Raw genomic sequence first — 11992 nt, forward strand, 5'->3', positions numbered from 1 at the left:
ATGGAGTAGAGGCAGGGCAGATGGCAAGGCCATCTCACCAGAAGAACACTTTCTTCTCATTCACCAATACGTTTAGTCAAACTGTCTGTATGGGTCTGGCATCCCAGAGCAGGGGAATGGGCAAGGAAGAAGGGCACTCCTAATGTTGGCAGGTCTTTCTCTGGACCAGTCAACCTAGATGGGTTCTTGGTGACCTAGGCCTGAGGAAGAAGGCAAAGGAATGAGTGATAGCATCTTTAAGGACTTGAGACAAATAAATGACATACAGACTGTCAAAGGAAACATGGACTGGAACACCAAAGAGTGAATACTAAAAGAAGCCTTAATGAGAAACAACACTGAGAAGTTACTTTAGAGGTAGTAACCCACAAGGAATGGCAATGCTTGTGAGGAAGGGTCTCTTCTGAGCACATCTGGGAAGGAAATGCCCAAATGTGGGCATCACCATTTCCCATGAGACCTAATATGAGTTCTGTTTGTTTTCATTGAGCATTAATTGAATCTGTTCCTTTTTTGAACTTGTGAACTGTCTGCTTCCAAAAGGAGTAGCTGAGAGGACCATGGAAGAAGACAATACAGTGTAGTGGAAAGCACATAGAATTTAGTCAAAGGACCAGGGTTAAAAATCTGGCTCCTTTGCTTATAACTTAGTTGATTTTGATGAAGTTACTGAATCTCTCTGGACTTTTCTCCACATCTACCAAGATTTGAGGCTTGGGATTTGCTGTTCTCTGAGGTCTTTTTCAGCTCTACATTTATGATCCTATGAATATAGTGAAACTCTCAATTCTTTTTGTCACAGAAGTATTCACAATATAGGAGAGAGTGTGCTATAGTGGATAGATGGAAGAACTTAGAATCTGGAAGACATGGGTTAAAATTTATTTCTGACACTTATTAGCTATGTGATCATGGGCAAGTTCCTTAACCAATCTGAGAGCCAATGCAGTTTAGATTAGATGTTATGAACAGGTTTCAAATCTGCATCGGTATAGGAAATTCTGAATACCATTGAAATTATTGGTCCTTGATCTGTGTAAATGGCAGCTATGAGTAATGTGCTCTTTTGGGTCAGAGTCTTTTGAATATTAAATATGGGAAAGTGATTTCAAGTTGGTGCAATCCAGGGCCCCACGTGCTTTGTGTCACTTAAGAGAAAACTCTAGTAGCCACTCTAATGGAAATAAATGAGTCCTTTTCTAGAGGAAAAACATTCCTCGTAATTTCTATGCAGTTTTTAAAAACTGGCTAGATGAGGAAATAGAGCTTCTCTAATAAAAAAGTGATATTTAAAAAAAAAAATGTTGTCTAGTTATTCATAAGACTTCCCCAACAGGGAAGAATAAGGAACTACAGAACATTTCCCCCCCAACCCCTCCCTATCCCTCTGTCACTGAAACACCAATAAAACTCCTCCACCTCCCACACTCTTCAGTGCTTGAACGGTGAGCATTAGCCAAGCATGCTGGGAGACACAAAACTGAAAGAAATGAGTTACTGTATTCAGATGTCTTGAATTCTCTTTCCATACAGTCTACTAGATCCAGTTCTGTTCCTATAATCCCCATATTACTCGATGTAGACGTTCGATGTACTGATCAACTAGTATTTGAATTCAGCAGAAGATACATTAAAGACTAAAGTCTTTTTTGGAGGAAATGTCTCAAAGACAACTCAATTCAACTAACCAGACTTTCCATTGGAGCACAAATGATACAGTGCCATCAGCATCTAGTATTTTCAATGATTCTACAAATGAGGGAAAGACTGAAGACACATCTCTAGGATCTCGAATCCTGTGTACTATTTTTCTGACTTATTCCGTGATCATTTCGGTGGGTCTCCTTGGAAATGCTGTTCTCATCAAAGTCTTTTTCAAGATCAAGTCCATGCAAACAGTTCCAAACATTTTTATCACCAGCTTGGCTTTTGGAGATCTTTTGCTTCTAATAACATGTGTGCCAGTGGACGCGACCCGGTATGTTGCGGATACCTGGTTGTTCGGGAGACTCGGTTGCAAGCTTCTCTCTTTCATCCAGCTCACTTCAGTCGGCGTGTCGGTGTTCACATTAACTATTCTCAGTGCTGACAGGTGGGTTTTTCTTTTTCTGTCAAAGTTGTGGGAAAGGGGGAAAGGTTTGGACTTGGATTAGCAGGCTGTGCTTGGTATCATGTTAGGATAACAAAAGTTTTTAAAAGCTCTAAACTTCAAATCAGTGGTCTGAAATCTAAAAAAAGAGTCTGATAATTACCTTTTTGGAAATGATTGCTCACAGAATGATAGGATGTACAGAGGAAAAAGACTTTCCCAGAAGGATAATTGTCTGCAGCAATACTGAAAATTATGTCTTTTTTGTGGTGCATCAAGGTATCTGACTTAAGGTGCCCCTGAACAGCCATACCTTATACATTAGTGCAGCCTAGTGGCACATTGGAGACACTGCCAAGATCTCAGCACAGGTGTGAAAATGACCGTTGAGAGGAGACTTTAACATACAGATGTTTGCATCTGATTAGGTTGCAATTAATCAAGCAGCCAATCTGTCATTTTTGGCAATAAAGCAATGAGGTTTTTGGCTTCCTGGTACTGTTAGGTGATATCATGGTTTACTTCTATCTGTTTTCTCTATAACTGTCAATAACATTTTAGGTCTTGCAGAAATAAATTCATCCATTTTGACCTTTAGCAACTGATGGAAAAAGGACATTCCCTCATGGTAAGATTGTGTTCGGTCACTGATAGAATGATCTTAGCCATGTGTATTTATATATTTGTTCTGTAAGAGTTCTACTCTTAGAGCACAGAAAAAAAGATTTAAATGGTAACTGAAATTTAAAAGCCCATGAAAAACTCACAAGACAACAATAAATGCCCAATGGTCCCTATAGGAATAGCTTCCTGGGACTCCAGTGGGTAAGAATTTGCCCTCTTGAGTCAGGGAAAGAAGAAAACCTTACCTTCCTTTATTTTTTCTTCAATGGGGCTCATATCTAATTAGGAGAATCACTCACTTTTGAACTGTCAGATGAAAAGACAATTTTCAAAGGAGGAAAGTATCAAGAGGGGTGTGCCAGCTGCCCACTTTGATACAAGGCCCTTCAACTTCTGCCACCACAGATGTGATATAAACAAGGTTAGACAGATGAATTTATACTAATAGGCAGGGTAAAGTTTATCCCTGCTCAGGGTCAGAATGGTAGGGATGTCTTATGACCCTTCTCATCCCTGTTCCTAGAGAAATGACATCCTTTGACACCCCCCCACACACCAAGAGACAGCTTTTCAGAGAAAGGTTACACACTGAGTTACTATCATATAGAAGTCATCATCCTAAGAACTTGTCAAAAAAGTGAACTCCTCAAAAAGAAGGAAAAATATAGTAAGTTTCTAAGATCCTAAACTTATAATACCTCACACAATGGGTAGGTAAAGGGAACAACTGCTACAAGAAAAAATTGAGATGTGATCTAGTTAGGAACTAGCAATTCAAATTGGATCAGCCAGCTGAGAAATGGTGGTAGCTCATCTCTGAGATCTTATTGATCTGGGTGGGAGCTTGCCCTAATGTGGTAGGGGAAAAAACCACAGGGTTTCAAGTCAACAGACCTTCATTCTAGTTTGCCTCTAACTAATAACATGACTCTAGGTAAGTCACTTCTCCATGCTGGGCCCCAGTTTGCAAACCAATCTAAAAAAAAAGCTTGACTGAAAAGATGGTTAGGGTCCCTTGCAGCTCTCAAGTCTTGTGAGAATTCCCTTTGAAATTAGGATTTTTAGGATTTAGAGGGGGAGGTGACTTTAGAGATTATCTAACCAGGGTTTTTTTGAAGAAATAGTTTCAGAACTTGATTTCAGTATCATTGGTTTCCTTCACCAACTTATGTGTTTTATTTTATACATTCCAAAGCATTGTTCTGAGGAGAGGCCCATAGGTTCCAAATTACCAAAGGGGCTAGTGCCCACAAAAAGGTTAAATATCCCACCTCTAGGCCTATATTCTCTTCAAGAAAATGTGGCCCAGAGAGTGAAAGTAGCTGACTCATGACAGGTGGCCAGTCTCAGTGCTGATATGAAAACTTGAAAACTGGCTACAAATCCAATGCTTTTAGCAATGCTATAGGATAGATTTTTTAAAATGTATTTTTTTGTTTTTAACATTCTTTTTTAACTTTTCATATTCATTTCATTTTATTTTTATCTATAATAGTATTCTCAATTCTATGTAAAAACAATTTCTAACATTCATTTTAAAAAATTTTTGAGTTTCAAATTCTCTCCTTCCATTCTTCCCCTCTCCCACTCAGTGGGAAGGCAAGCAATGAGATACATATGATATATTTTAGAAACCTGTTGGTTCCCTAACCTTCTGTTAGACTTTGAGTCCCTCGAGGACAAGACATCTGTCATAAAATTCCATAGCCCTTAGCATCTAAGTTAAGTGTGTTGAGTCATTTGCTACATTGCAATACCTTATAGTCTTGTATCATATGGTATGGGATGGCATGGCATCACACCCTTGCCCACAAGGCCATAGAACCTTTCTGCTCTTGTTTCTTACTCTCTGTCTCTGATTGTATCTGCAGATACAAGGCAATAGTGAAGCCCCTGGAACTGCCAGCCTCTGATGCCTTCTTGAAGACCTGTGGGAAAGTTGCCTGTATCTGGATCCTCTCTATGGTTCTTGCTATCCCAGAGGCTGTATTCTCAGATTTATATCCTTTCTATAATCCTGAAAAAAATGAGTCTTTTGAAGCCTGTGCTCCTTATCCTGTTTCTGAAAAAAGCAGGCAAGAGGCTCATTCTCTCCTGTGCTTCTTGGTCTTCTACATTATTCCCCTCTCTGTCATTTCTGTCTACTATGTTATGATTGCCAAAGCTCTTTACAAAAGCACCATCGAAATACCCGCTGAAGACCAAGAACATGCCCGCAAGCAGGTATGGATGAATCAGAGCTGATGTTACCAGGGGACCCAAAGCTGAGCTAGAGAGTGGAAATTCTCATCATTTAGTGATAAAGATTTTAGGAAGCAGGGACTAGGGCAATCACCAAAGTCTCAGGGTTCAGAGAGGGAAGCCACTGAATAAAAACAAAAGAATCCACCTTTGCATACAGTACAATAAAGTTTGCCAAATGTTTATCTTTACATTTACATCATGGCTGTCTTAGAAAGTGCATAATAATCTCCATTTTACAGGTGAAACAATTGAGGCTCTGAGAGGAAAGGTGACTGTAGAAATATGTCATTGATTACTACAGAATGTTAGGTCCAGAAGGACAATGGGACTTTAGAGCTGAATGAGGACTTTAAAGACCATCCAAGTAGCTCTTTTATGTATGCCACAACACCCAGGAGAGTAGATATCTTGCCCAAGAAGATGTCACCCAAAGTGGTAGAGCAAAGCGTACAGCTACATATGGATTCCTACCATATTGCCAGGGCAAAGTTCATTGGAGGAACTCTTCTTTGGGAGACAGTTACAACCCCAAAGAATAAATCTTGTTACAAATCACATCTTGTTTTTGACCAGATCTGGCCTTCCCTCATCTGATTAGCTACCTTATTTGCTAGATTTAGATTGAAATTATTTTAGGTTATTTTCTGAAATTTGGTCCACTTTTAAACAATAAAAACTAATCACCACTCATGGAGTTAGATTAGATGTTCCTTAAGATTCCTTCCAGTATAAATCTTGGGATCCTCAACCAGATCCTCTAATCTAATCAATGCATAAGGACTTACAGTGATGGGAAATTTGCTATCTTCCAAAGGCACTCATTCTACTTTTGTGTAGTTCTAATTGCCTGCAAAATTTGGACAACATTACATGACTTTAGGGCAGCTAAGTGGCACAGATACAGCATGGGTCTTGGAGTCAGAAGGACTTCGCTTCAAATCCAGTCTTAGGCACTTAATAATTACCTAGTTGTGTGACCTTTGGCAAATCACTTAACCCCATTGCTTTGAAAAATCTGCCCCCCCCCCAAAAAATTATATAACTTCCCAGAAATGTAACTGAACATTAATAGGGTCAGGTATGTCAACCTCTCATAGACAAGAACAGAATGAATAGAAATATTGACAATGCCCAATCTCATTTGATAGGGGGAAAAAATCTCATATTCTCAAAGAGCATCTCAATTCTCTTTAAAAACCAGGGGATCATTTAATTTCTTCTGACATCATATATAAAGAGAGGCATATATACATAGCAAACATTTCAGTGCTTTGCTTTTTAATTAGGTGGTATAATCGGCTACATTAGGGTGCTCCATGTGACCTAATTAGTTTCTAAGTATTCCAAATGCTCTATTTGTCTTAATCTACTAAATGACCTTTCTTCTTCCTTTGCTTCATAGATTGAATCCCGCAAGAGAGTTGCCAAGACAGTGCTGGTGCTGGTGGGGTTTTTTGCTGTCTGCTGGCTGCCTAATCATATCCTTTACCTCTATCGGTCCTTCACTTACCATACCTCCATTGATTCTTCTACCCTTCATCTTCTGGCCACCATTTTCTCTCGGGCGCTAGCTTTTAGCAATTCCTGTGTAAACCCCTTTGCTCTTTATTGGCTGAGCAAAACTTTCCGGCAGCATTTTAAAACCCAAATCTTTTGTCTCAAGTACAAGTGTCCCAGGCGTTCAAATGTCACCAGAAACCTGGCCACAGGTCTTGCTTCAGCCACTGCGAGTACCCAGGTCTCTGAAATTAGTGTGACCTTGCTAACTGGGTATGGTGGGAAGAAGGAAGATGATAGCGCTTCATCTGTTATCAATTAAAGAGGGCAGGCATCAAGCTTTTTCCAAGTGTAAGTGTAGCTAAGAATTGTGAGGGAAAGTATAATACTGAATTACTCATCTCTGAAGTGTATTTGAGATAGTTAAGAGAAGGTTCTTATCCAGTCAAACTTTCTTTGATGTATGTGTGCACGTGCGTGTGTGTGCTGTACTCTTGTGAGTAAAAACTTGATGTTCTAAAACTTTTAAAATTCTATAGAAAAAACATTTAGTAAGTGGGGATGAAAGAGAAAGGGGAAAAAAGAGAATGAAATCAACATGACACTAAAAATGTAAAACAATATATAGGAAGATGCATTTTCAGGAATATTGCCTTTCAAAAAAGGCCACACATAACACATTGCTATAGTGCTTCAGGCATTAGAAAACATTTTCCTAACTGCCCCATGAGTCAAGTAGTATCTGTATCATAAATGAAGAAAAGATGATTGAATGAAGGGAAAAGATCCATCTGTAGGCACAAGGCTAGTATGTGACAGCTCTGGAATGCCAAGGCAGATTTCTGAAGGTCTAGTATTACTATATCTCACTAAATACTTCCCCTAGAATCAGAGAATTTTAGATTAGAGATAGAGAGGCCCTTTGAAATCATCTCCTACTCAATCAATAAGAATTTAATAAACATCTACTGTGGATCAGGGGCTGGTCTAATCTCTACAGAGACAAATACAAAAGTTATCTACACTCTATCTTCAAAGAGCATACATTCTTCTAGAGACAGCATACACATAGACAATTCAGTACAAAATTTATACAGAGTAAATGCAAGATAATGTTGGGAAGGGCACCTATACCTGGATAAGGAAAAGTCCTATTCAGGAGGTGGCAGACATCTGAGCTGAACCTCAAGTAGAATTAGATAGAGGTGAGGAAGGAGGGCATCCCAAGAAGGGCTTGTATAAATAAAGGTCAAGAGGTGGGAGATAAAGCTTTTGGCACAGAAACACTTCTTTTGACTATGATACCCACTCTGACAATAACATGTACCCTTAAAATAAATTATCTTGCTTTTGAAAAAAAAGGAGAAAAAACTAAACTCTTAAGGGTTATAGAATCCAAATCCTTCATGGACTGTGGATGACACTTCTAACTTTTCTCACTTTGTACTCATGTGATGGACACCAAATTATGCCATTTGCATCTCTGTTCTGCCATACAAATGCAAATTATATTATTCTCTTTGTATGAAAAAAGTATCAAAAATAGAGATAATAAAAAATCTTTTATGTAATTTCTTTTAAAAAAACAGTCCTCCTAATAATTGGTGGGAAATGTTCCTGATTTGCATTGTTCTCTCTTCTACTATCACTAAAAGTTTAATGGAAATGAAATGGGAATGTTTTGAGGTTGGCAAGTATGAATAACATACCAGGGTTGGTTCATCTGTCTCTCTTATTACTTCTGTAATCAGAGACAATGGAGTCTTACTTTTCCCTTCCATTTATTAACAGCAATCAAAAAAGTTTCCAAAATGTGAAAAATGCAGTAAGTAATCACCTACATGGTGTCATATGAAGGGTATAGAAAAGGGCAATCTCCCCTCCTCCATGGCCCATCCAAAAATATCATTACCATGAGTCAGCCACAATATTTGAAATTCCATTACCATGGGTATGTTATTTTGAATTGAACATAGCACTATTCCTGTATCTTGTTTTAAAATACAACTCTTCCTGGGAGCCCTTTAGTCAGGCCAATTTAATTACAGAAAGTGCATAAATGACCTCTGTGATGATTCTGAAGATGATTTCTGGGCACTCCTGAGAGCATTAGAAGTTTGAGGGTTCTTTATTATAACTAACTTCACTTGCAAATTTGTGATGTTCCTTTTCCTTGATATTGTGATAGTGGTGTATAAACACTACTCGTGTTTATGTGACATAAATGTGATTCTATCTCTGTGTACAATACATATATAAGTGCTAAGCACTACCTTTGTGTTTCTCACTACAATTAAGGTATCTTTTGCTTACAAGTAAAACAGAGAGAGGAAGAGACTGAGAAAGGAGCAGGACAGAGAGGATTTTCCTGAGACCCACATATTCTGAGGTAAAGGGACAAGGAGTCTTACTTTTCCCTTTCATTGCCCTGGTACTCACTGAATAGAAAAAGACCCAGAGGAAGGTGTTGGACATGGGTAGATCTTCTATGAGAGATGGATAGGAAAATATGAACAAAAATTGTATGGGCCAAAGTCGCAAGGGGACAAAGCTGGAAATGTATGTGAAGAACACAAGAGAAAGATTTCTCCAAGTGGAATTAATTCATAGAGTGTTGAGAGAGAGAGAAAGAGAGAGACAGAGACAGAGACAGAGACAGAGACAGAGACAGAGACAAGCAAAATAGAACCACCACTAAGTTGTATGTTTTTAACGCAGAGACTTTGTTATATTGGTTCTCTGAAGGATCTTGCTGATTCCATTTGACATTCAAGAATCTGAAAGGAGAGTTAGCCATGCAGGTTCCAATGGTTGGACCCTCTCTTTAGGCATCCAGCATTCAGAAGTGGAGAACCACATTCTAGTCTCTGATTTTTCATTTGTATTCACCAGCTTTCAGCATACAGACCATTCACAATCTTATACATACATATTCTCTCCCTCCACAATTTTGACTACTTAAACCAGAGAAGTTGTCTCAGACTGCACTGGAAAGGTTTGGAAACCAATGTAAATATCCTCAACCATGATGAGAAAAACATTGTTCAAACAAAGAATGTCCAAGGACTGTCTCTGGCAATATCAATAAGATGTTGCCTTTTGTTCAATGTAATATAAATGTTCTTACCTGAAAGTCAATTTTATGTGAATAAACTTTAAGCATGCATATAAAAATCTACATTTATATTTACATAAATTTAATAAGTAACTATATTTGTATAAAAGTGAAAAGTAGTATTTGTGAACAATTTTGTTTGAGGTGGGGGAGGGGTGATGCTTTCAATTATAGTTTGCTTCCTCTTAAATCCTTGTGGTCCTCAGTTTTTCCAAATGTTGTAAAGAATTAAAAGCATAGGACAGCTGATAAATTCTGTCCTAAAGAATTGTAAAGTGGGTTTACTTTAAATAAGGAATGTCCATATTGTATTAGTGTTGTGTTAAATTAATAAGAGTATAATAAATCAGCAATAAAGAACTAAGTGAAATGGAGTATTGAAATTATTTTCCATGACTAACTCACTCACTTTCTAATTTTTTGACAAAATAATATTTAACTGCTTCTATTTATTTGAAAATTTAAATTTTATTTTAGGTCACATAATCTTAAAATATTTTTATTGCTTTACATGTTCTTTGGGAAAAAATTATATCTCTACTCCACTACAGGAAATAGTTTAGAAAAGGCAAAAGTTCCTGATCACAAAAATCAAAAGCAGTCTTTTGACATCTTAGAAAACTGGAACTCAAAGATGTTCCATTCATCCTCATTTGCATTCTCTACTAACAGACCATGCAGGAAACATAAATCAAATGACAAAATATCTGAGACAGAATAGGAAACAATGATGAAAACCATTTGGTAAATTCATTCCCAAAACCCCCTCACCAAACCCCGCCCCAATGGGGAGTTCTTCTATCAATTCCCACATCAATGGGAGAAAGGAGCAGATCCCCAGAAAAATGTACACTTCTAAATAGGGATCTGCCTAATGTTTTGACTGGAAATTTTATCCTGCTTAAAATATACAGTTCTGCTCCTACTGCATCCCCCATTACCCTCCCTCCACTCCCCTCCCACCCCCATGGCTGTCATTTGCAGAAGTTTTGTTCTTTGCTGCTGTTTTCTGTCCTACTCTACTCTGAGGAAATGTTCTTCCCCTTTATAGTGAGACTACCCAGAATACCTGTCTAATTAACACATTTTTTCTGTTCCATTGTTAAATAACCTCACAGCCTCCTGCCAGCTGGCCTACAAAAGAGGCTCTTGAGCCACTGGATTGCTCTCTCCTTTCACAAGTTGAGTTAGATTGGCTGAATTCTATTCACCTTTTCCCTGCCCTCCCTATTACAGTCTTAGCTAAGAGTCTCACCTTAATCCTTCACTCCTGTCTCCAATGAAGAGGTGGCCCTTCTCTTTGTCAAGGACAGTTTCTCTATATTCACTACATCTCAGCTACATTCCTCCTCCTTCTTCTCCAGCATGTTGCCCTCACAATCACCCCCACTCTCTATTCTTCAATCTCTTCCCATCTCCTGACTCTTTCTGCTCCTTACAAATAAACCCATACTTCCCCAGCCTTCACCTGTCACTTAATTCTACCATTAGTCTCTATCCTCCTATATTTCTTCTTCCTCTCATGGCTAAACTCCTTGAAAAAGCTATCTTATCCCAGTGATTCTACTTCTTTCACTTCATTCTAAAGCTTCTGAAATATGGCTTTTGACCTTATCATTAAATGGAAACTGCTCTTTCCAAAGTCACCAATGATCTTTTTAAATTTTTTATTCTATTTTATTTTTAGGTAGTCTCTTCTGCTTACCTCCTCCCCTCCCCCTTAGGCCTTTCCCCACCCCAGAAAAAGCATGAAAAATAAAACTGCTACCAACATGTATGATCAAGTATATTGAGGCTGTTTTCCACATGTAGCATGGGTGTATCATTGTATAGCCAAAGAGACCCAGAATAGACTTCTCTAGCCTCTTCTCCCTCCACCCATCTCCAAAGGAGATTTTAATCTCTGCCAGGAAGAGAGGCAGGAGATTGGGGCTAGAAGCTTAGCCCCTCTGCTCTTCTCAAAAAGAGATGGTATTGAGTTGGAATTATATTTATCTATATTGAATATTTAATTTAGGGGATGTGGTTCTAAGGTTCAAGCTAAACTTCTAATCATTATTAATTAATGGAGAAAGAAGGATCTGAACTAAAGTAAAACAAATTCCTTCATTGGCCCTATCCCCTCAATGTCTCATCCCCCCAAAATACCTCAATCTGTACTCTAAGTCCATTACCTTTATATATGGAGGTGGATAGCATGTCTCATCATGGAATTATGATGAGATCCTTTGAAATTGATCAGAGTTCCTAGGTCTTTCATAGTTGTTTGTCTTTATTATGATGTATTGTATAAATTATTCTCCTAGTACCACTTACTTCACTCTTCATTCAAATCTTCTCAGATTTCTCTGAAACCATCCCTTTTATCATTTCTTAAAGCACAATAGGATCCCATCATATTCATTGTTCAGTCGATCCCAAAT

The 11992-nt window shown here is 38.2% G+C and overlaps 1 protein-coding gene across 2 annotated transcripts; it reads left to right on the forward strand.

Annotated features, from left to right (window-relative positions):
* Positions 1-1445: 1445 nt before the first annotated feature.
* BRS3 (bombesin receptor subtype 3) lies at positions 1446-9930 on the forward strand. Of its 2 annotated transcripts, XM_074200247.1 has the most exons (4): positions 1446-2092; positions 4585-4936; positions 6360-6708; positions 8753-9930. In XM_074200247.1, exons 1-4 carry the CDS (start codon positions 1659-1661, stop codon positions 8824-8826), a joined length of 1209 nt encoding a protein of 402 aa, XP_074056348.1. In that variant the 5' UTR covers positions 1446-1658; the 3' UTR covers positions 8827-9930. The 2 variants fall into 2 exon arrangements, with proteins under 2 accessions (XP_074056348.1, XP_074056347.1); XM_074200246.1 differs by having other exon boundaries at positions 6360-8851.
* Positions 9931-11992: the final 2062 nt, after the last annotated feature.

Source organism: Macrotis lagotis, chromosome X, assembly GCF_037893015.1.
Source record: "Macrotis lagotis isolate mMagLag1 chromosome X, bilby.v1.9.chrom.fasta, whole genome shotgun sequence".
NCBI lineage: Eukaryota > Metazoa > Chordata > Mammalia > Peramelemorphia > Peramelidae > Macrotis > Macrotis lagotis.

Bases quoted from the DNA above. Each gene is read 5' to 3' on its own strand.
- BRS3 (XM_074200247.1), top strand. From the start codon at position 1,659: ATGTCTCAAAGACAACTCAATTCAACTAACCAGACTTTCCATTGGAGC. The intron at 2,093-4,584 runs GTGGGTTTTTCT...TTGTATCTGCAG, and splicing joins ACTATTCTCAGTGCTGACAG to ATACAAGGCAATAGTGAAGC. The intron at 4,937-6,359 runs GTATGGATGAAT...TTTGCTTCATAG, and splicing joins AAGAACATGCCCGCAAGCAG to ATTGAATCCCGCAAGAGAGT.